General features: G+C 42.8%; 2 protein-coding genes across 2 annotated transcripts; one reads left to right on the top strand and one right to left on the bottom strand.

Moving 5' to 3' along the window:
- Positions 1–1,563: 1,563 nt before the first annotated feature.
- Positions 1,564–12,825, bottom strand: LOC102720413 (elongation factor-like GTPase 1). The gene is made up of 10 exons (XM_040521787.1): positions 12,751–12,825; positions 11,105–11,267; positions 10,906–10,982; positions 9,671–10,758; positions 9,473–9,557; positions 8,844–8,906; positions 8,616–8,678; positions 8,353–8,436; positions 7,540–8,237; positions 1,564–4,777 (listed from the first exon to the last, which is right to left on the bottom strand). Exons 1-10 carry the CDS (start codon positions 12,823–12,825, stop codon positions 1,633–1,635), a joined length of 5,541 nt encoding a protein of 1,846 aa, XP_040377721.1. The 3' UTR covers positions 1,564–1,632.
- A 5,886-nt stretch (positions 12,826–18,711) lies between these two features.
- Positions 18,712–19,752, top strand: LOC121053949. Its single transcript, XM_040522627.1, has one exon. It carries the CDS (start codon positions 18,856–18,858, stop codon positions 19,456–19,458), a length of 603 nt encoding a protein of 200 aa, XP_040378561.1. The 5' UTR covers positions 18,712–18,855; the 3' UTR covers positions 19,459–19,752.
- The last annotated feature ends 4,696 nt before the right edge of the window (positions 19,753–24,448 follow it).

Below are 24,448 nucleotides of genomic sequence, written 5' to 3'. Positions count from 1 at the left end.
AAAAGGAGTGGTATTAAATGCCATATTTTGAGGCATACTCATTAATGCTTCCCATTGCAACGTGGAGTTCTTTATAATTGAAATTGTGTTTTTTGATATTTGAAATAATTGATGCAATTTGCTTCAAACCATCTTGAGCAACAGGATTGAAAACGTAATTCAAACATCTCACGTATAAATATATCTCATCGTATGAGTGAGTGGTCTCAGTGTGTCACGTAGATGACGCTACATTTAGAGATACTCTTTCCACGGTGCATGTTATTCTAAATGGACTACACAGATTTTATATTTCAGCCCCCCAACCCATCCACTAGCTATGGAACAGGCAAGCCGCAGGGCAGGTCTCTTGCTGCTGTTAGAGCTAAGTTAAATATGGTCAGCTATTAGCTCCAATTCATCTATAGCTAATCTAAGATCTAATTAATACAATAGTTACCTTCAAAACATATACTACAACGTCTCATCTGTCATACACATATTGAGTCTTGAAGTCCGTACTATAGCTGGCTATAAATCTATAGCTCACTGTTCTTCTTTCTTCTCTCATTAAAATATGTTTACAGCCGGCTTATAGCCTGCTATTGTACCTGCTCTTATTGTGTACTCACTTATTTCCTAAATATTTGACACCGTTAACTTTTTTATATACGTTTGACTATTCGTCTTATTCAAAAAATTTATAAAATTATTAATTATTTTTATATCATTTTATTTATTATTAAATATACTTTTATGTATATGTATAGCTTTATATATTTGATAAAAAAATGAATAAGTCGAATAGTCAAATATTTATAAAAAAGTCAACGGCGTCAAACATAATTTAGGGAGTATATATTTTTGCTTCGGTTATACTTATAAACCATTTAAATTTTAAACTTTAAATTTAAAGTAGATTTTACCTTTTTATTATAATTTTATTTTTCAGTCTTAGTTTTTAGATCGCTAAGAATATGTATATAGCTTTCAGATCACCAAGAACATGTATATAAAAGGTTTATTCAAAAATTATTTTTATTGGTAAGAGTAAAGTACATAGCCGGTTCCTGTGGCACAGTACCACACTTAGGTCCATAAACTTAAAAAGATCTATAAACTCGTTTTAACGTATAAAATTACGAACCTGAATGGTACATTAATTCATGAATCTGAATAATACTTTTAAAACAAGTTTATGGACCTGAATGTTACATTAAAACAAGTTCATAGATCTAGACGTGTATTTTTTAAGTTTATGGATCTAAGTGATACCACGTCACAAGTTTAAGGACCGGCCATGTACTTTACTTCATTTTTAAATGTCATTTGGTTTTCCCCAATCACTCCCTAACATTTTCCTTCATGAAAGGACCACGCAGTATATTGTCAATCTTTTTAATCTAACGATGTACAAGTTATTCTATAAGACAGAAGCATGGCATATTTTGCAGTATCGCAGCACTCTAATAAGAAAGAGCAGCAAAACACAAACTCATTCATAATCCTTCTCTAGGAAATAAACGGCATGCATGAATAAAAGAGAATACATATTTTCAATAAGATCAGCATAACAAAACATGTGGTCACATTGATTTTCGTATTTGATTATATTTTGTTTCATCAGGACAAAATTTGAAACAAACAAAATAACTACACCTTCTTTGCAAGCGTCCTCTGTTTTGTGCCGTGCTCAACCACCTTCTCTTCAACATGAAGCCCCTTCCTTCGCCTGACAGAATTCATAAGCTTCTTAGCTAGGTTTGGCCCAATGCTGGAACCATCTCCAAATTCTTCAATCTCTTCTTGCGTTTTTGGCATAAAGAAAGGATCCTCAGGAATAGCTTCCCAGTGGCTAAGAACAAGCAGAGCACTGGCTGCACCAGCTGTTACACTCCTGAGCTCATTAGAAAATCCAACGCTCTCAGCAACTGGTAAGTACGCGTGCACAGTAAATAAAGAGGTTCCTTCTTGCATCTCCTCTTTCAGAACCCTTGCCCGCTTCCTACTAAGAACTGCATATGTGGCACCCAACTGTTCTGTTGGTGTGGTCAGTTCACAGAAATACATGGCTTCAACTAGCCTTGGCTTGTTCTGAACAACAGCTTCTCGACATGCTTCCTTGACAGCGGTAATTACTTGACCACTAAAGATGTTGTACTGTTCAGAGTGATTTGCAACATCAGAGTGATCAGAGAATATGTAAGGCTCAACAACAAATACTAGACCCCACATAGGCTCATCACATAGTGGCCCTGCATTTGTTGCTAATTGAAATCCTGACACTACGCAGTTTCTCAGTGCCACAGATTCTAGATGTAATGATTCAGGAATATCTGCTGATGGTTCACTGTCATCGAGATCATTTTTATCTTCAGCATCAGATCCACACACAAAACCTAATCTCTCAGAGACATGAGTTATACCACGCACAAGAATTCCCTCCCTTCCATCTTGAGTGGTTATCACACTGTCACTTGATTTCACATCGGGCAAGAGCAGGAGGTTTGGACCAACCTGCCAAGGACCAAGTGAACAGATTCTTCGGAGGTATCCAAGCCAAGTATTCCTATACCTGTCAAGCTTTTCTTTATCCACCTGCCCAGAAAATGCTTCCAATTCACTGTCTATGGCACTGATCAGTCGTTGCCTAAGCGTTGCAGCAGAATCACCATCATCCTGAGAAAGATGTGGATCCAACACACCATTCCTCTTTGCGGTTTTCCCCTCAATTATTTGACCAAGCAACTGTTCACTTTCCTCAAGAACCTTAATGAGTGCATTTGGAAGTCTCAAGACCTGAACTCTTACGGTGCATCTCCCATTTGGAGTTGTTCTCTCAACAAATTCCCGTGGAGTCTTCAAACTATCCATCAAGGCAAGGCCTTCACCTTCAATTGTCTCTTTAAAGGATACAAGGGGGTCTGAGACCACCAATTTAACCTTTGCAAATCGTTCCTCCAAATCCTTTTTACACCTCTCCAAATGTATCTCCCCAGCTGCAGCAAGAACATGCTCACCTCTCTGCGAGACAGTGTACTCAACAAATGGATCTGCCCGGTTGAGAAGTTTAAGCCCTTTAACAAGGGTTCCCAAATCTGCTGGGTTGGAGGGCTCAATTGCAACCTTAAGCATTGGAGACACCTGGAACATCATACTTGAGAAAGGCCAGCAATTTTTTGTGGATGACAATGTAGCGCTCTTCAATATATGATGACCAAGTCCTTGGATTGCAACCACATTCCCAGCACCCACACTAGAAACTGGCCTCAGGCCCTGCCCAAGCATCTCATACAAGTATTGCAGCTCCACCTCCTGTACATGCTTCTGCATTGCTTCCCCTTTCATCGGATCATACAGTGTCGACAGCACAAATACCTTCTGCCCTGCACGAAGGACCCCACAAAAGACCCTTGCAAATGCCATAAAACACTCCTCAGATTCATTGGCCCCCTGGTGGTTCAACAGCACCCCATCCACCCCCTTGAATGGCAACATTTTATATGGCACAGCAAACATCTTTGACACATACACCACAACTGGTGCATCTGATCTCGCATCGCAGGCCTCCACACAGCTCCTGACACTCTCTGCATCCGCAACAACATCAGGGCAACCAGCAGCATCCTCTGGTGCAACCTCCCTCTTTGGCATAAGCCTTGCAACCCTGACCCCTTGAGCGGCAACAGGGTCAGGCGTGCATTCCACCACCATTGTCATCACTGCATCAGCAAGCGGCAGCCAGCGGCTCATTACAGCCTGCACAACCACCTTTGGGTCCTTGTTCTGCAGCTCTCTTTGCGGAACATTCAAATTGAAGTTTGCAATGACCTTCTTCACCAACTCACCATTCTCGCTCAGCACTCCCTGATATGCCTGCCAAAGAGGCTTGAGGACAAATTCCACAAACATCGGCTGAGCGTCCCCACCCTCAATCCCTTTCTTCCCCATAATCATCTTCTTCTTCTTATGGAAGTATCGCGGACCCCAGAGTCCTTTGAGCAAGGCATTGGCGTTGATGTTGGGGAGCTTGGCAGCATAGAATTCAGCAAACTGGTGAATGCGGAAGCCCCAGCCATCAAGGGCACAGGCAAAGACAACATTCCCCTTCTGTGGCTGGAAGGCGTCCTCCTCGTCTTGATCAACGTCCTCGGGGAGCTCGTCCGGCGAGGAAGAAGAGCTGGAGGAGGGGTGGTCGTCGAGGGAGGATAGGAGGGAGAAGTATGAGTGGGAGCGCAGGGCGGAGTGGATGGAATTGACGTCGGAGATGATGCGGTGGAGGCGCGTGTAGGCCTCGGCGGGGGTGAGGTGGAGCTCGGAGATGAGGCGGTCGAGCTTGTTGAGGACGAGGCAGGGGCGGAGGCGCTCGAGGAAGGCCTGGCGCAGCGCGGCGTGGGTCTGGATGTGGACGCCCTCGACGGCGTCGACGAGGATGAGCGCCGAGTCGGAGAGCCTCGCGGCGGAGGAGACCTCGGAGCAGAAGTCGATGTGCCCCGGCGAGTCGATGAGGTTGACGCGGTGCCCCGCGTGGTGGAGCACGACCGCGGCGGACTTCATGGTGATGGCGCGGCGCTGCTCCTCGTCGAGGTAGTCCATGAAGCGGAGGCGGCCGGCGAGCCTCGGGTGGACGAGCCCGTCCCCGCAGGAGGCGACGAGGTGGTCGGCCAGCGTCGTCTTGCCGTGGTCTACGTGCGCCAGGATGCACGTGTTGCGCACCCGCCGAGGGTCCGCCGCCGCCGCCGCCATTGCGGTCGCCGTCGGCGGCGTTAGGGTTTGGGCTTTCCGGGTGAGGAAATGGGGGAGAAGAAGTGGGCGGCGAGTCCGAAGGTTCCAGAATTTTCAGGCCTTTTTGTTCCATTTCATCAACGTGTAGTATAGTGAACTAGTAGTGGGCCGGTTGGGCCCGTTGGGATCGATTACTACGTAGCGGGCAAGGAAGCTCTCTGCTGCCGTTGGATCCGCGTTCGGGTGGATCAGCTGCCGTCGGATCCGAGATTAAACGGAAAGCCTCTTTAGTAAGAGTGAAACTTGCTTGGCACTCACTTGGACCTGGCCGGAAAGGAGCGACGAAAAACTTGGCAGCCACGAAACTGTTGCTTGCTTCTATGCTGGGAGTGTCTTCTATATTACTCGAGCGTTTTTTTTCTCTAAAATCACACGAATATAATTATATTTAATTACAGCGTAATTATAATTTAACTAGCTTGTAGTGTAAATATAAGTATTATAGAGTTAATATGTAAGTCTTATGTAAATAAAAATCATTAAACCTTACTTATATGACAGCTATATTGTAATTATATTAGTATAATTATATTATAGTTGTATTCATATCATTTTAATGGAAAAAAACATTCATGTGGTTTATACCTAAACACAGGGGCGTTTCTATAGTATGCTACCCAGGGTCACAGGATTCTAGATAGAATTCTATTGTTTAGTTGATTTAGTCTATATTAATTATATTATTAGTTTAAATAAGATTATTATATGTGTTATGACATGTATAGAACTCTGATAATTTTTGTTCTGGGTTCACTCTGCCTAAACATTTATAAGAGCATCTCCGACAGTGTCTAATATATGACCTAAAATTTATTTTTAGAAAATTAGTCTATAAATTGATATCTAATAATGTCAAGTACATTTTCCTAATTTTATCTTGCTCCTAATACTAACCTACAAAATGAGTCAGGTTTAAAGGTCTTTTTTGGTGTTACCAATCACTCCAACCAGTAAAAGTAGGAGGATTATTGGAGTTGGGAAGATTTAGTGGTAGAATTATTTCGGGATAGCTACGAATATAAAAAAAATTAAGACTAGATTTTTTGGCTCTCTCTCGAGAGATGCTCTAACTAAACCATGGAAGGAAATGGCCCGGGAGGAGCCCAAACCGCCCATCGCCCATACTGCCAAGTATTTTTATTCATTTTATATCTCCTCCATTCTTGAATAATTGATGACAACAACACTGTTTAAATTTAATTATAACCGGTTGTTTTGTTGAAAAATTTATAAATAATTATAAGTATGTCAGATCTAATTATAACCATTCAACTTTTGTTCATCATAATATGACTTTCATTTAAAAGATGAGTAATTTTTGTTTGTTTAAAAAGTTTACCCACCTAGCATACATATACGCAGTACTCAGAGTGCTGGTAATTGGGCCCAAACGTCATACACATGATGGTATACAGTTACTTATCGGTTAAAAGAATGTCAGTTATTATTGTAGTTTTGTAAAGATACACATATAAAATTACCAAATAACTGTGATTTTGTGAATTTACTCTTAAAGAAATTTATGGTCAAATTGAGATGGCAATAGTCAGCTGATCGATAAAGGAATGAACTTTCTTTAACTTTTTATTTTTGGAAAGGGTCATTCACCCATTTTAGAAGTATCAAATACATCCTCCGTTTTTATTTACTTATCACCATTGACTATTACTATTTTAATTTTAATCATTGATTAATAACAATTAAACGATCAGTTGATAATTAGTGAAAATGATACTATTGTATATTTATACGTCATACATCATGAATATAATATATTTTTCGATACATAATATTTTTTTTAAAAAAAGACGAATGGTCAAAGTTTCCAAATAAATAGGAGTAGTAACCAGTGTCAATTATTTGAGACCGGAGGGAGTATCAAAGCCATAGCTTTATGTAAAAGATTGGACACGAGTAATACTCAAATCCACACTTCTCAGAGAAGGGGATAAAGCTGCAAGCCTCGATTCGTCAAGCATGCAGTTACGAATCAGATTCAGAGTTATTTGCTGCACATGTTGAAGGAACTTTCAGCTGTAGCTAGTGCTCGAGAAAGGCACGGCAAGCACACAGAGTTGCAGTAAAACAGAATCAGACTTATAATTATACCAAATTAATATGAATAATGAATGTCATCCATGACAAAAATATAGTGCACCGAGCCCATCACAAAACTGGACACATTCCACTTCGAATGTGTCACACGAAGGGCTGTGGCACATACTACCGGAGAGAGAAAAAACAGGCTACCAAAATTTGTCAGGCCAGATTGCATCGATCAGTACAGACTTGAACTCAAACACCAGAACTGACCAATCAACCTGAAACAGCTACTACCAAAGTTGTAAGCTGTAACCGTGAGTTTGCAACAAAGAAAGATCTTTATGAGTTCCTTATTTTTCTTCTATCTCTTTTTTTGTTATCTTTATATGTTACTATATCTTTTCTCTGCCCTAAGCTAGCTAGCAGAAAGCATTTGGTTCCGTTGATTAATTATGGGGCGGGACGGGAGGAGGCGAAGCAGATCGAAGGGAAGGGGGAGAAAACTTGATCAGCAGTAGGACGGGGTGGCCAGGGCCAGCTCGGTGCCCACGGTGCTCATCCCCCGGCCGTCTCCGTCGAGCAGGGCCATCTTCTCTCTCGCACCGCAAGGCGCGGACGACGGCGAAGACGAGTCCTGCACATCGACAGACGAGCAGCCAGCCATGAATCAACCAGGAAATGGATGGTTTTTCTTTTTCTTTTTTTTCTTTTTTTTTTCGGTCAGCGTGTCACAGGTCGAGGAAACAGAGTTCCAGTTCTCTGGGAGAATCATCTGAAGTGACGATGCGGATGCGGATGCAGTGCAGAGATGTTTGAGTTGAGCGTACCACGTGGCGTAACGTGAGGCCGGGGAAGTCGTGCAACGCCGGGACGGTGAGGCCGGCGGCGAACAGGGCCCGCGTCTGGAGAGGGGACGTCGGGCTGGGCAGTGGGGGCAGCTTGGCGGCGGCGGCGGCGGCGGCGGCGTTGGTGGACGACGCTGAGGGCGGCGTGCTGAAGCCTCCCGGGAACACCGCGTGCTCGTCCAGCGGCGACGCGACCACCACCTCAGCTGGAGCCTGCGACGACGGCGGGAGGGCCCCCGGCACGGCGCTGGGGCAGCTGCTGCTGCGAGGGAGCTCATCCGGTCCGGCGGCGGCGGGGCAGTCGCTGCTGCCTCCCCCGCTGATGGCCATGCTCGTGCCAGACGCCATGTGTGGTGGCCACATGAACGTGCCCTGTGGTTTGCAGATGCGGAAGCTGCTCTTCCTCGCCGTCCTCTTCTCGCCGACTTGGACAACGGTGGCATCTGCTTGCTGGCTGATCTGGCGACCACCATCAACATACGGTGGCTTCCCGGGAACAACGGTTTCTTGCTTGCCCACAGTCACTTCTACCCTCTCCTTCTCCATGTTTAAGTTATCTCCACTTTTTGTCAACAGTAATTGTTCCTGTACATTCAGTGGTGTCAAGCAATTTGGAGGAAGGCATATGTTTCAGGGACAAAACACAACCCAGAAAGGACTACTAATGCCATGCAAGGGTGCTAATCTAGTACCAACTAACCTTCAAAGATATGAATGAGCTGGAGAGACTAGTCATCTGTTCCTCCAGTTTATCATTCTTCTCCAGCACAAGCTTGTACTTGTCCTGAAAATGATACAGATTGATGGTCAAGATTTGTGTAACGTACAGATAGCTACAACAGAATAATTAGAACAAAGGGGACCAAATTAAAATACCCAGGGAACATGATTTCTTAGTTTGCTTGAAAATCATAATGTGTGAAGTGCAGATGATTTCAAGTGTATATATAGGAGTATACATACCTTCAAGGACAGCACCTCCTTCTTCAGCTTACCCCTTTTCTGAACCAGATGCTCATACATGTCCTGTAATTTAAACAAGGAAAAGATACACATTTACCCTTAAAAAAGTACAGGACTATAGTGAAACAGGATCAGAGATGCGGATCCTTTGATGCTTAACTAAGTTTCATTGCTTTGCATAGTTTGGCATGAAGCGTCAGGGTAATAATATGAGTGTTGTTTAGTTACCTTCATAGATAGAACTTGCTTCTCGAGCTTTTCATTTGCCTTCATCAACTTCTGATACTTCTCCTAAAAACAAATGCTAACGAAATGAGTAGTACAGTAAGCACAGCAGAACAGAACGATGGAACCAATTTCACAATCTAGGGAGGAGATGAATTAGGATAAATAATAAGCTAAGAAAGTAGTGCTTTTGTCAACGTAAGCTGAGAAAAACCTCATCCTTTTGCTTTTACAAGCATAAACGAAATCACTTATTAATAGTTAAAAATAACTTATGAGTTCTAATAGGAAATGTTCGAAAATAAACTATAATAAAAAAAATCCAAAATCAACTCTAGATTAAGTTTTAAAATGCAAAGCTAGTTGCATATATGCCATTCACTTTACAATTTACACTTTGCATAGATTGAAAATGACTAGCAACTCTTGCCGTAAGGCCCATAACTACTGATAATACCCATATGGAAATTCACAAAAATCAAACCAAAGGCTTTGGCAGGTCAATGCAACGCAAAGCCACATATCTTATTTATTAGCTTGTTCCATTTTAAATCACAACGGGCAAACAAAAACATCACCTTTCTTGAGTAGTAGTAAACAGAAGAAAAAATGGATTGGTCCATGAGCTTTACCTTTCTTGAGGTGTAAGATCGCTCTACCTCAGATTTTGTGTCCTTGCCTAGTTGCACCAAATTCGAACTGAGCTGCTCAATGTGCCTTCACACCACCAGCATAAGTCAAAATTAGCAAAAACTCGTACAGCTAACAAAAACGTTAGTATTCCATCAACGCAAGAAGTAGAAGCTGCAAAACAGAGTGAGCAAGGAGACCTTTTTACACCATCGACCTCTTCAGCTAGCTCTTCCACCTTCTTCTTGACCAGGAGGTCACCGGCGACCGAGGACACGTCATCACCTGGCTTCCACCCCGGCGGCGGCATCCAATATGGATCAGACACGCCAGCCTGCTGCCGTACTTCAGCAAGCTCCGCCGGCTCCAGCCAGTACTCCATGGCGCCGTCCGCGTTGTGCCGGCGACGGAACCGGTCGGCGCTGCCTTCCGGCACCCTGCCGGCCATGTGCTTGAGCAGGTGGTCAAGGAGGCCGGTGTCGCCGATGTGCTTGCGGGCTTCCTCCCGCAGAGCCTGCCGCATCACCGGCGCGCCGAAGCGGGCGCCACGGGAGCGCATGATGTCGAGCAGGCTCCTCTCAGCCGCCGCGTACCGCTCGGCCGACCACCGGTCCTTCCCGCGCCGAGGGTCGCCGTCTTTGGCCTCCACGACGCGCCTCTTCTCCGCCTTCTTGGGACTCTTGTACGTCTTGGCTTTCTTCTTCCTCGCGTCTCTGCTCCTGTTCTTGCTGCACTCTCCCTCCTCCCGCATCCTCTTGCCGTTGCTAGTGCTCTTGTTGTCTTCCTGCGCCCGGCGCTGTCGCAGTCGCCTCTGCTGCTCCTCCTGGACGCTGACCTCCGTGTCGTAGCCATCGCTGGCGGCATCGACCTCCTTGGTAGCGTCGTGGTGGCGACCAATGTACCTGACACGGCGCCTCACGCCCCACCCTGCACCGTCGCACTTCAAGGTGTCGAGGAGGAAGGAGCTGGCTACCGGCGCCTTCGGCCGCTCAGAGGCAGGCGGCGACGGGATCGGCGCATCATGTGGCGACGCCGGGTGCGACGACGCGGAGAAGTCGTAGAGGCAGGGCTTGACGAGCCAGAAGCTGTCCTGGAGCATCCACTCGCCCGCGAGCTCCTCCTCGGCCACCCGGCGGCGCAGGATGCGGGTGGCGTGGTTGCTGCTCATGACGAAGCGCTCGTCGAGCTCCGGACCGGTACGCGGCGGCGGGACAGAGGAGAAGAAGTTCCGCAGCGCCAGGAGGGACGGGAAGCTCACCGTGACGTCCAGGCTCGTGTAGCCGCTGACCTGCACCACCAAAAACCACATCACGAGGACACGAGCCGCAACGCAGATCAAACACTTCGTCAACACAATTCATCAGAGCAAACCAAGAAAGTGAACCGTGATCGAGCTAGCACTAGAGTGGAGTGTCCGAGCAAGAAAAAGGTTCACCTTTACCACGCGTATGGACTTGAGATGGATTGGGGATTTGGGGGGCAGCTTCTCGTGGTCGATCTCGTAGAACCCTCCTGATCAAAACCCAAACACAACACAGACTTTCAGTAACAACTTGGCACGGACATGTTGGATTCAGGAATTTGCATTTGCATACAAATATATAGACGAGCTGGAAGCCTGGAGCATTGCTCACCTGCGTGGTAGGTGTGGGTGGCAGATGAGGACAGGCTCTGTCTGCTCAGGGGCGAGCCGGGGGGCTGGTCGTTCTTGGAATCGTCGTGGTTGGCATCATCCATGCCATTTCTGCCGTTGCTGCTAGCCCTCTTCTTGGAGTAGTACTTGCTCACCTGTGGCCTCTTGGAATGGGCCAACAACAACACATGCAAAAGCACGGGTCAGGCGCGTTTTGGCTCGTGTAGGAGGTGCAGTGAGGAGGGAGCAGAGATCAGAGACACCGAAATGGGAGAGATTGGGAGAGGGTGCACAGAGGGTGCGCGTGCAGTGTGCGTGGGATGGAATTAAACCCCTAGTCTACTGAAAGGGAGACACCAATCAGCGGATCGTTCGCAGGAGAGAGTGCTGAGCAGTCTAATCAGTGCACGCAAACAAAAGTCATTAGTATATGATTAATTAAGTATTAGCTATTAAAAACTTAAAAATAGATTAATATAATTTTTTAAAACAATTTCGTATAAATATTTTTAACAAAAGAATATACCGTTTAACGGCTCGGAAAGCGTGGACGCGAAAAAAGAGAGAAAAGTTATACTCAGCAGTCTCTCGCGAACGAGCCCAACATCATGTACCACTATGTACTACTGTGCACCTAGCTTGCCTTAATTAGCTTGCTGATGCTAACCGGACTCAACAGCACCAGTGTCAGTAAATTGCGCATACATGCAAGCACATGGAACTTAAAAATGTTAGAACTAAAGTTCAATGTTGCTAGTTCGACACCAATTTACAAGTAGAACAATAGCAGCAAGTTGGTAAAAGCAATTGGGTTGCAGAAAGTAATTGCCTAATTACTATGAAGATCTCAATGATGCATATATCAATATCTAGTTCAATTGGACAACTGAAACATGTAAGTTAACACGTTGGCAAATCATCAGGAATCTACCTTATTAACCAGACATTCTACATAGTTCCAAACTTCTAGAAATAGACAGGAGCATGCATTTGCATTGTCAGCTTGTTAATAACTGATAGCACCAACATTACTTTCCACTTAACCAGCCACATTCCTTCTAATTAACGCGCATGACAAAAAATGGTTCCACCTATGCCATGTCCAGAAAAAAAAACAGCAATTTCCAGTTCTCCTCACACCATGCAGCACGCAAAAGAAAATGAACGAAAAACAAAAAGCCTCAATTAACGTTCAAACGAACGGAATATCAACATGTAGAGAGAGATTAACAACCCCGATGAGGATCTTGCATGTGATGGCAGGAGACACTAATTTTGGTAAACATACATACATTGCATGCACAGACTTGTAATTAATTAAACAACAAGGTCGGTTCATACAAAACCACTCGGTTGACTACTCCGTATCAGCTGCATTAAGTGCACTACTCCAATCACTGGACACAATGCATTAGTAGAATCACCCACATCCATGAGCTTGTAAACTGCATCCATATATCAAACCATCTAAACCCCAAGAACCACGTAGGCGTACGTGCCGCGTGCATTCCATCGAAATATTTAGTCACCAAATGCACAGCAGCAGTATGATCGATGGAACTAACCAACCAGTGGAAGAGATAACAAAAAGGTAGTAAAGCGAAAAGGCACGAACTGTCAGAAGAGATACGCTCTATACGAACTTACCATGGGCGAGTCCTCCGGCTCCGGGTGAGAGTGAGACGCCGCGGCAAGCGCAGGAGCCGCCGTCTCCGCGTCCATTGATCTGCTCCTCGTCAGATACCCTGTCGCCAAAAGAGCAAGACGCTGGTTAGGGCAAAAATTTAACACAGCAGCACGGGCAAAAGTACGAATAAATTCACAGAAGCTTGGCCAAATATCGATCGAAAAGTTCAAAAGGAATTAAACCCCGCATAGATCACATCCATTAAAATTACCGAACAAACGATCGAATTCAAAGGGGGATCACACCGAGAAGTGGTTTAAAAACACATGGATCGATTCTATTGTGAATTTGTGACAGCGCGGTGGGAAGACGGGACGAACTGGAAGGAAACAAAAACCGAGCAAAAAAAATTTCTCCAACTCACTGGAGATCGGGAGGAATCTCCATGCAGCAGCTCATGTGCTACTACTACTATACTCTCCCTGCGGCTGCTGCGGGCTGGCTAAAGCTGCAAGCGAGAGAAAAAAGGCTGCGGCAGAAACCTCCGAAAGCGAGGAGATCGATCGGAGAGGGCAGCGCAAAACCCACCACTTCCGCGATCAGATCAGAGCAGTACAACACTTTCATCCAGACCAAGAACACACACACGCACAAGTACACAAGACCAACGCAGAGTAGCACAAAACGAACGAGGACCAGGAAAAATCACGGTGCATGCCTTTTGCTGCTTTGTATCAACGATACGATCAGCGATCTCTACTAGCACCAAAAATCAGAGGAGAACCGAACTGATCGTCACAGAAATATCGAACACACACACACACACACACACACACACACACACAAGATGTCGCAGACCAAAAGGAGACGGGGGATCGAATCAACCAACCAACCCATGCATCCGCACACTTGAAACCCGATGAACACGTACTCTACTCACCGTGCTGCTGCTGCTGCTGCTGCTTCTTGTGGTGCGGATCGAACCAGACTAGACTAATACTAAACCAAACCAAATATATTATATGTGTATGTGTATGTAGGCCGAAATGTGGCTAGAACTTATATATGTGGTGGTAAAAAAAATTAAATCAAATTGGGAGGAATTTAAGTGGCTAGCTGCTAGTAGCTTATTTGGGTCGATCCGAGCGAACAAACGAAAGGCTGTATCTTTGGGCGTGGGCTAGTAGCTCATCGATCGATCGATCGATCGGCGAAGGGTTGGATACTTGGGGTCCCGTTGCTTCTTCTTCTCTTCCCCCCTCCTAAGCTTGCTCCTCCTCCTCCCCCGTGTCCCCCACCACCGATCGATCGATGAGAGAGGAAGAGGAGGCGCTACACGGCGCTATATATGGCGAATCATTCTAGAGAGAGGAGGAGGAGGCCGGGACGGCGTGTGCTGCGGTGTACGAGCGTCGGGGGGAGGAGTTCGTTACGTGGCTGACAGGTGGGCCGAGGAGTTTGTGGGTCCCGGGTGTCAGTCTGCTTGGAGGTGTGGGGCCCGGTGGGTGGGGTGAGGCGGGGGCAAGTCGTGTCCAGCTCGGACGGCGTGAGCCGGCACGGGTGATAGGATCGGTGGGCCATACCCCTCAACATTGTCTTCAGAATGTAGTCCTAGGTGAAAGACACCTCTTTATATTGTGCATGCGGGCAAATCATTAATTAGTTAAAAGGGAACATATGCAATACATCAACTCTACATTATTTTTGTTATATTAATTCCAACCATTTATTAGCTAATCTATATATTTTTCACCTTTTTCATGGGAGATTGTATGGAGGTCACCTCTTGCATAAGGGGGACCCATTCTCTCTGTTATCTCCACCTCACTATTTAATCCTACGTGATATTTTGAGACCTATGTTAGTTTGAATTCTGTCCACTCACCCCGATTATGAACTGATTTGGACCCAAATCTAGATGTTAAAGTCCAAAAACCTGAAAGAGCCTAAACTTTTTATTAAAAAACCGGAAAAAAAACCTGACCTGGCCTACTCGAGATAGCCAAGGGGTCGACCTAGCCCAGCCCTGTTTTTGACAGAAATGTTAGACTCGAGATTATTTTTTTTTGTTGTTGAGCTTTTCTGAAGCCTATAAGCTTTTTAAAAAACACTCCAATTAAAAACAATGAGCTTTTCTGAAGCCTATAAGCTTTTTAAAAAACACTCCAATTAAAAACAAACATTTTTTGTTTTCTTTATGTATTTTAATAGAAAATCATAATCAATAGTAATTTTTGAAAACTATGTTATATACGAATTGTTAGACTAGAGCAGGGCGCATGACTAAGTAGACACATCGAATATTTGAAACTAATTATAAGTATTAAATATAGACTATTAATAATACCCACCCATACTCTAGACTATTTTGCGAGACGAATCTATTGAGCTTAATTAGTCCATGGTTAACGAATATAATGCTACAATAAATATTTGCTAATCGCGAATTAATTAGACTTACAAATTTTCTAATAAAATAGTCTGTATTTATATAATCAATTGTTATTAGTTTATATTTAATACTTCTAATTAACATTCAAACATTCGATATGACAAGAGATAAAAAAAAGTCACTCGATCAAACAGCCCTTACGGGCAAGTAAAATTAGTACTATCAGCGTTGACATTAATTTGACACGCGTGCAGTGGGCGCAACCACGAAGCCTACCTTCTCTCTCGTGACTCACGCAGTATAGACCGGTAAAATCATGCCTACTGGTGATACTTCCGGTAAAAAATAAAAAGAAAAAACCGGGCCGGCGAGATAGTAGTGTCTCGGTTAATCAAGTCGTCATCGCGACGCTATCAGTGTGTGAGGGTGCGACGAACGAACGCACTGCACCTGCACGTACGTACGTACGCTCGCGCTCCACCGGATCACCCGTGCGTGTCTGGCTCTGGCTCGATGGATCCGCAAATCTCACACGTGCCTGTGTGCAGTACTGCAGTGCAACGCTTCTCCGTGATCTTGCGTCTCGAGTTGCCAATTTTATTCCTTCAATAACAGCTAAGAGTTTGCTATCTCTACTTCGCATCCCTGTTTTTATTGGCAAATTAAAAAAAAAACACCATCCAATAGTTTGTCATATTACTTTCTCATATTTAGCAACTTACCATATCTCTTCATTTGCGTTTATATTTGAGAGTCCAAGTTTCGTTTACCATAAAAAAAATGACGCAATTCTCCGCCTGCACGCACAGAACTCGCACAGACCAACTCGGCCTCCTCCAGGCACCATGTGCCGCCGTATCTGCGTGCTGCCGGCCACACCCGTCGCGCACCTTCGCTCGTAGGTGCGTCGAGCCACCACGCACCATATGAAAATAACATATCATGGGCTCAATTTTTATTTTGCCTACCGAAATATACCAATGGAAGGTTGAGTATAATTTCATTTGCCATATTATTTGAAGAGTTGCCAAAACAACACATTTAAGAAACAAAACTTACCTAGCTCCTAGATGCTCTAATTAATGGGTATTAGCATTCCTGTAGCAGAATGATATGATATTCTGTGTACGCACTACTCATTCTGGTCTAAAAGATAAATATATTTATAATTAAGTATTACTTTGTATATTATTATATATATGCACTGATTGCCGCAATTATAATTAATCAAATAATTTTAGAGTCATTATATGTTTAGAATAAAAATCTAATCAATTTAAAATTTAAAATTAATGGGTAAAATGATTAATTTTTTTAATATCTTAATCTATATACTAAATAATCTAAGAATATTTATTATGCATAGTAACCCACAGCCCGCAAGTACGGAGTTACTGCGTAGAAACGACCTGGAGCATTATCATTCGGGTGCGGGCCCGCATGCTCCCCTGCATGACATGCATGCTCGATCGATCGTCGTACGCAACTTCCACCGTTACACGCGTGAGAGAGAGCCTCACCCTAAAGAGCACGAGATAAACTTTCTAATATCGATTAGATTTAGTTGTTTACAAATTTAGACATATATAAAAGTAGTATATACTAATCGATAAATAAATCTAAAGCATAATAGTAAATTATGAGTTGATTATAAGTTGATATGGAGAAAAGAGCAAATATAAAAAATGTGAGTTTTGCTCTTATAAGAGTTAGTTATACTAGCTGAATATCTGTGCTTTGCAAACGATAAAAATATATTATGTTATTCCTACAATAAATATAAACATATTTTTCATAAAATATATGCATGTGCTTTTTATATAGAAAATATCCGTATCAATTTGATTTTATGTGGATATCCATCTAGATTTGATTGATTTTTAATATTACGAAGTTAAAGGGGTAAACTATAAAAATACAATGATAATAAGCAGTGGCCACTAGAGGCTTTTATAATAGTTAAGATACATACTAAAAAAGCATTAAATATAAAGGTGAGAGATCCAAGTTTGATAGCGATATAATGATGATAGATGGGCTTGTTGGGTCAATATATTCTAACACATTCATCATTTTACTTTTGATTACGCTTAATTATAAGCTAAAATTGTAACTTTTAGTCTTAAGTTTATTGATTTTGAGGTTTTTTTACCATAATTTATTTTTTAGTTTTGGCCTTTAGATAGCTATAATATGGTTTCATTAAAACAATTGAGCGGGTGAGGCAATCACATTTCAGAAGTAGTGGTTGCATTTACACATTTTGAGTGTTACATAATGCGAAAACAATTGAGCAGGTGAGGCGATCGATATGATATGGTTTCATTGAAAAAAAAAATATGAATCTTGTTCTGTTAAACGGGATTGATCATAACTTAGTGAATAAATTCATCTCCTAAATTGTGTAGGAAAACATAGAGCATAGCTGTGGTCTATGGATTCCTAGCGTAGCTGGTGTTTACATGGACAGTGGTGGACGTGATGATGTCTATAGAATCGACTCCCAGTTGGATTGTTACAATGAAGGATGGCCGTCGCCCAAGAACCGACATTGATGACACTTGTAGCAACCAAAATTCTTCATGGAGGCGATTTTGCAATGCCCCTGTCCTCATCTATCTGATGGGGGTAAACCCGCTAAACACGACATTCTTAAAGACATTGCATCGAAGATTTCCTACTGAAGCGACATCTCTGTGGCAGCGGATTTAGTGACAGTGAAGGTGAAAATAAATGGGCCAATGTAATGTACGGATCTGTAAGTCTTCGAAGTGTTCTTATGCTTTGGCTCGACATTGGTCCACGTACAACGATAATGGGAGCAAAACTCGATTGGCAAAGGATCGACCGTTAACTCCAAAGATACTCTTCCTGTGGCATGAAACCTATAGGACAATGGGAGAAACAACACTTTATTCTATTAGCAATTTTACCGTCCTTGCAGGGGCGAAGCTAGAGCGAAATAGAGAGGGTGCTACGGGTATCTGAATTTGAATCGGAGGACTTTAGTTAAAAAATTTTCCGAATGGGGGTTCAACCCTCCTTCTTTCTTGTATGCAGCTTCGTCACTGCATCCTTGAGGAGTTACTAGGAAGTACCACTGTTTTTCTACGTAAAATTTAATACCTTTTAGTATCTAAGATACCGGGAGGTATCAAATTTTAAATAAAAAAATATTACCTCCTAGTACCCTCCCGAGAATGAGAAAAAAGCTCTTATTCTATGGACACCCTATATGAAGATATCTATCCTAAGGATTGTATTTATGGTAGTTCTTTTGTTTTTAATTAACTCATAATTTTGTACTTGGTAGCTAATTTGTTATCTAGTTATATAATAGCTACCCATAGCATCTTAAAAGTAAAAACCGGAATGAATTTCATTATCTAAAAAAAAAAAAACGCGCGCTACAATTCCTAGACGGCTAGGCCAAGGTTTTGATATCTCACGTGGCATTCGCATTGTGAAATCTGCGGAACTGAGCGACCATTCGCCAAAAAAAGAGGCTAATTTAGGCAGGCCGCGCGGGGCAGAACGTGCGCGTGCATGGCTGCTCGGATATATCGTCACCCCCAATAATGGGGGAGAGGCTTGCCGGTTTCGCCGCCGGGAGCACCGCCCCGCCGTCGCGTTCGCGTTTAAGCTGCCTCCCCTCGCCGTCCACCCACGCCTTCCATGTGGCCGCGGCGCCAACGCTGAGGCCCAGCCGGAACCGCGCGAGCGACTCTCCGCCATGGCCGGCCGGTCGTCGTCGAGCAGGCCGCACGGCCACCACCACCGCCGGCACCGCTCCGAGACCTCCGCACCGGCGACCTCGAGGACCGGAGACGCCGCGCGCGTGCGGCGGCAGGCAGATCAGGAGGGCCCCGCGCTGAGGCGGTCCCCGGCGTTCCCGCCGCGCCGCCAGCAGCCACAGCACCAGCACCAGCACCACCAGCGGTGCGACAGCGAGCGGGGCAGGCAGCCCCGGTGCGGCGAGCTCGTCGGCGGCACGGCGGCCGGGTGCGCCGCCGTCTGCTGCTGCTTACCGTGCGCGATGGTGGAGGTCGTCGTGCTCGCCACGGTGCGCGCACCGGCGGCTCTGTGCCGCCGCGCGGTCCGGGCGCGGCGGCGCGGCGGCGTCAGGCGGTCGGCCTCGGCGGGGCAGGCCGGGGAGATCTACGAGCTCCTCGTGGACGAGGGCGGAGCGGTCGAGGCCGGCGAGGCGGCAGTGGCGCGGCCCGCGGCGGTGGCCCCGTCGGAGGAGGCGGGGGAGCTGGAGAAGGAGGTGTGGGCGAGGTTCCAGGGCGCTGGCTTCTGGAGGAGCCCGTCGCAGCTCAGCGACCAGATGAGCTGATCGATCGGAGCGGATGGCTCCGGCTTGCCGTGTGCCCGCGCTTCTCCCTGCTCGGGGTTCCTTCGTTTTCCACGGACGGAAAGGATCGGAGCCAGAGGAGGACGAAGAGACTTGCCTGTTTTTCTTTTTTTTTTCTTTCTTAAAATTGTGTGTGTGTCTCTTTAGAAGGGAAAAATAATTCTCTTCTACAACAATGCAATGCCATTGTATGTAATTAACTGTATATATATTCAACGATGTTACGGACAAATGGACAAAAAAAAATTAAGATAAAGATGACAGCAATATGGTTTGTGATGCCGTTGCTCTTGCATTATAGCATTGATCGGAGCAGAACCAGAAAGAAGATAATCAAAGAGTAGGGCTAAGCTAATATAGCCTTCTGACAATTATATGAAAATTATAAGATAAAATCTAACAAATGCCATTGACAAACACTTAATTCTAAGAAATATCATTGACGAGTGTAAGTTCTATAAAATATCACCGTTCAAACGAATCAATATTTTTTTGCTAAGTTCTATAGTATGATCAATGTATTTAACGGCAGAAATAGATGGAACCCTAACGACGATGGCATTTATCAGACAAACTCGTTTATAAGATGTCATTTCTTAGAACTCGCATTCGTCAATAGTATTTATTAGACTTAGACGTTTGCAATGGCATATTTTAGATTTTTTCAAATTATAATCTTACCCTAAATGTTAGCATTTATGACCAAAGAAAGCAATATAATTTCTCTTTTATCTCTTTCTATATAACTACATGAATACTGTCCACCAACACATATCCCTTACAACATGCTCAAGAAGACATGCCAAAGGACAAAATCATAAAACTGATGGAAATCCTGATAAAGGCTAACATATGTTATATTTTAACATATTTTATATGCACACCCGCAATTGGGGTGGATCCGGATCACCTGCAGTTGCTATAGTAGCAACAACTTTGGTAGTAGCATTTATTGCCAGTGGATGCAAATCGGATGGTTCAAATCAGCCTATAAAAATATTGTAGCATAAGATATAAGACGTTGTTCATTGGAATGAACAGATGAAACTTCGTGGAGTCCTTAACTTGAGTAAAGGCTGTGACCGTAGGTGATCCGAATTTAATTGGGGTGCACGATAGAGATGACCGTACATGACCTAAAACCTAGAAGCATGAAAATGCTTGTTTTAATTCAAACCCAATATGTTACATTATATTATACTTTTTTAAGTTTTTAACTTTCCCGTTCGCTAATCTATTTACAACAAGCTTATTTTCCTTAGCATGCACCAACAAGTGTTCCATATGATGGCCATATGAAAGAAGTATACTCTCTGGCTCTATAAGTTGTCGACCCTGGGCTATGAGTCCTAGGAGAGACACAAAACGGCCACTAATATTATATTATTAGCTTGGTCCCTAAATGTTTAACGCTGTTGATTTTTTAATACATGTTTGACTATCCGTTTTATTCATAAAAATTATTGAAATATGTAAAGTTATATATAAGCAGAAAAGTATATTTAACAATAAATAAAATAATATAAAAATAATTAATAATTATGTAAATTTTTTGAATAAGATAAATAGTCAAACGTGTATTAAAAAATCAATGACGTCAAATATTTAGGGAAGAAGGGAGTATTTCCAATGAATCTTCTTCTTCTTGTTGGTGTGCGAATGAATTACACGAGACTAGAGGGATACACACGGCTGGACGTACCGGAAGGGACAAGTGAAGTGGAAAAACCTACAAATGCCAATGCAAAAAAGACAAAAAGTTTCTGTGAATAAACCATGTACGTTTACATATATCTACAGCTGCAGAAAATCGTATTTGACGGCTCTGAACTGGTCCCTTTCTGAAGTTCAAAATTATTTTCAGAGAAAAAGAATTAGATCATAAAGGACATTATTCCGACATGGCCATGTTACGTATTCCCTCCGTATTTTAGTAAACAATACAATTGACTTTTTTCACATGTTTAACCATATGTCTTACTTAAAAGTTTTATGCAAATATATAAACATTTATGTTATAACTAAAATATGTTTGTTAATAAATCTAATCACAAGAAAATAATTGATAATAAGTTTTTTTAATAAAATGAATGATCAAATATATGCCAAAAAGTCAATGATATTATATTAAAAACATATAGAGTATAAAATAAATACACAGTCCCAATATCGGAATGTTTAACGAATAAGAATTGTAATTGACATAGGTCATGTCTGTCGTAGCTGCAGGATGAAAGATTTTTTTATAGCTATTCAATGATATTTAACTACTACGAAGCTGATTATTTACAAATATATGAGGACGAACTTTTATATATATATATATATATATATATACATATATATATATCATCTTTCTGAAATGGTCACGGCAATTGTCCACCAGAAACGTACGAATCAACCCTGCCAAAATCCATCCAAACTAGTGTGGCTCTCTCAGAGCCTCTGGTTTTTTTTGCGTGCATACTATGCAAGGCTACAGTATGATGAGAAGACAAGTTTACGCGCGACCAGTGTATACAGCGACAGGTTTGGTCTTCCAGGCGATTTCATCCACAGCTAGATATGCGAGTTTTCAGATGGATAGAGACTTTTGGCTGCCGTAGCTACCAACAAGTCCAAAGCGACCGCAATCGCAAACATTGAGGGAAAAATGAAGAGGAGGCTGCAAAGGGACATAGGTGGCCAATTTTTTTTGAATTAATATTATTTTAATAAAAAATCGCAAAAAATAGAGGACATCCGAGGGAAATCGTAAATTTAGTGGTTTATCGAACGGTGGGCGTTTGATTGGGGCCTATCGAACGGAGAGAGTTCGACAGAGTCTACCATCTGTTCGGCTGCTGAACCCGACAGGGTGACGATCTAGTCCGATCTCGTCCCCATCGACTGCTGGCCGTTCGATAGGGGTCCTTTCGAACTACGGTAGTTCAACGAGACCATAAATTTATGATTTTTCACGGATAACCTCTAATTTTGCGATTTTCTATTATAATAATATTAATTCCCCAAAAAATTCCAGAGGTGGCCATTGTGGCTGGGGCTACTAATATGGACGAGAGGAGAGAGAGAAAGGAAAAAATTGTAGTGTCATAAATAGATTATCACCAACTATAATGATATATTTGGAAACCAGAGAATTTATAATAGCGTGGATTCAATCAGCATGTAGAACTTCCATATTATATTTCAATGAACCTGTAGAACTAGCATGTCCTTATTCATTCCTAAGAATTTTCAGACACCAATTCTAAATATATTAAGATATCAATAGATAACTTCATTCTGTTTTATATAAATTTCCATGGCAAGGCACAGGGTTCCTCGTAGTATCGTAGAGGTCAGCGGAGTGATCGAGCTGTTAGACAAAAACGTTGTGACTACAGTAATATAAGCAGTCACTTTCCATATTCTTTTCCCTGAATTATACTTGAACAAATTCATGACTACAGTAATCATGCAAGTGTAACACACATTTTTAAGATATATGTAATTAGAAATAATATATCAAATTACCGGCTCATTTTCATTTCCATTATTAAGTGATAGTTACACAATAATCAATTCCTCCAAAGCCACTAATATTAACTTAAAACATAAGGAGCATTTTTAGTGGCAATAAGAAATTACATGAAAAAACCTTTTGCGACATGTTTAGCTAAATTGCTGTAACACTCCAGTCCATTTGCAATGTTCTGATCTATTTTTGTGCTTTCTCGTTCCGGTTTAGCCCGTTAGGACCAAATGTTTGGTTAGTGTGATTAGTCCCACATGGACCATTTAGATGGTTTGGGACAGCTTATATACACAGTTATCCCAAAGCATAGAACCTCCGAGTTAATTTTTTTATACGAAGCGAGGACGAAAGTACACGTGAGATGCTATATGAACATGGGCTGACTTCACGTGTAGAGTGGCATATGCATGTTTTGGGGGTTTGTTTTTGCATGCCATTCACATACTTATACAAAATTTAGAAAAAACATAAAATAGATTAATATATGATATATCACTCCGCAAATATAAATGTCTAAATTCAACATCTATGTTGTAACAGAACGAACAAAATAAACTATGATTAGTATAGGTATATTCAAGTTATATTTTGTTTTTTAGAAGCCAGATTTGATCTTGCATGTTTATGTAGTGATATATTATATATTAATCTACTTTTCTAAAATTTTAACTTTTTTTATAATAATTTAGATGACATGGAAAAAAAAAGAGATATCTCATCGCGTGTTTAGCAGTGTTCCCATGCATTAATTTGCCAAAGCAAGCAAACAGAAGAGGAAAAAAAGATGGCGGCCGTGCTTCTGAGCAGTGAAAATGCAGTGAATTAATACTGTATAATGTCATGACCAGAAATTTAACCAATTTCTAAACTTCGGAGGAGTGGACCCTGTTATCTCAAACGGATCGAAACCCTTATCTAACTGACGAACCAACCACAACAATTTGGTCAGCCGTTGTTGCCGTGGCTTTAGATGACAATTAAGTTGTTGCGGATGCCAAAAATTCGACCGAAAAGGACAGGAACAGCAAATTAAACTCAGCTGTTTGGTACTGTTGTTGTGGCTGGATCCATTGTCGTCATGGTCAGAACAAACACCCACCATCGTCGCCGTGGCCGCCATCGCCGACGAAGCTCGAAGTCGTTGAGTCACCCACCACTCCCCGAGGCATGTGGGTGGGAGGAAGAGGAGCCACTCCTGTACTGTACTGAGCGCTACAGGAGGAGACAGCTGCTCCCGCGGGCGCTGGAAATAATCAGCACCGCATCTTTAATTAACGGCTACTATTTTTTTACTACCTCCGTTTCTGTTTGATATTTGACTTTTTTTAAAGTTCATGATCATTCGTTTTATTCAAAAATTTAGTACAAATATAAATAATGATGAGTCGTGCTTAATGTTTTTTTAAATAATACAGTAAGTCACAAGCAAAATAAATAATAATTTTATAATTTTTT

The sequence above is a fragment of the Oryza brachyantha genome, chromosome 3 (assembly GCF_000231095.2).
Source record: "Oryza brachyantha chromosome 3, ObraRS2, whole genome shotgun sequence".
Lineage (NCBI taxonomy): Eukaryota > Viridiplantae > Streptophyta > Magnoliopsida > Poales > Poaceae > Oryza > Oryza brachyantha.
This window is presented reverse-complemented; position numbering and strand designations above follow the sequence as displayed.

What these genes read in the sequence shown, in the direction of transcription:
- LOC102720413 (XM_040521787.1), bottom strand. Translation starts at nt 12,825, where the DNA reads ATGGACGCGGAGACGGCGGCTCCTGCGCTTGCCGCGGCGTCTCACTCT. An exon ending in GATCTTACACCTCAAGAAAG is followed by an intron (nt 8,907 to 9,472) that starts GTAAAGCTCATG and finishes ATTTGTTTTTAG; the next exon opens with GAGAAGTATCAGAAGTTGAT. An exon ending in AGCAAGTTCTATCTATGAAG is followed by an intron (nt 8,679 to 8,843) that starts GTAACTAAACAA and finishes TTTAAATTACAG; the next exon opens with GACATGTATGAGCATCTGGT.
- LOC121053949 (XM_040522627.1), top strand. Translation starts at nt 18,856, where the DNA reads ATGGCCGGCCGGTCGTCGTCGAGCAGGCCGCACGGCCACCACCACCGC.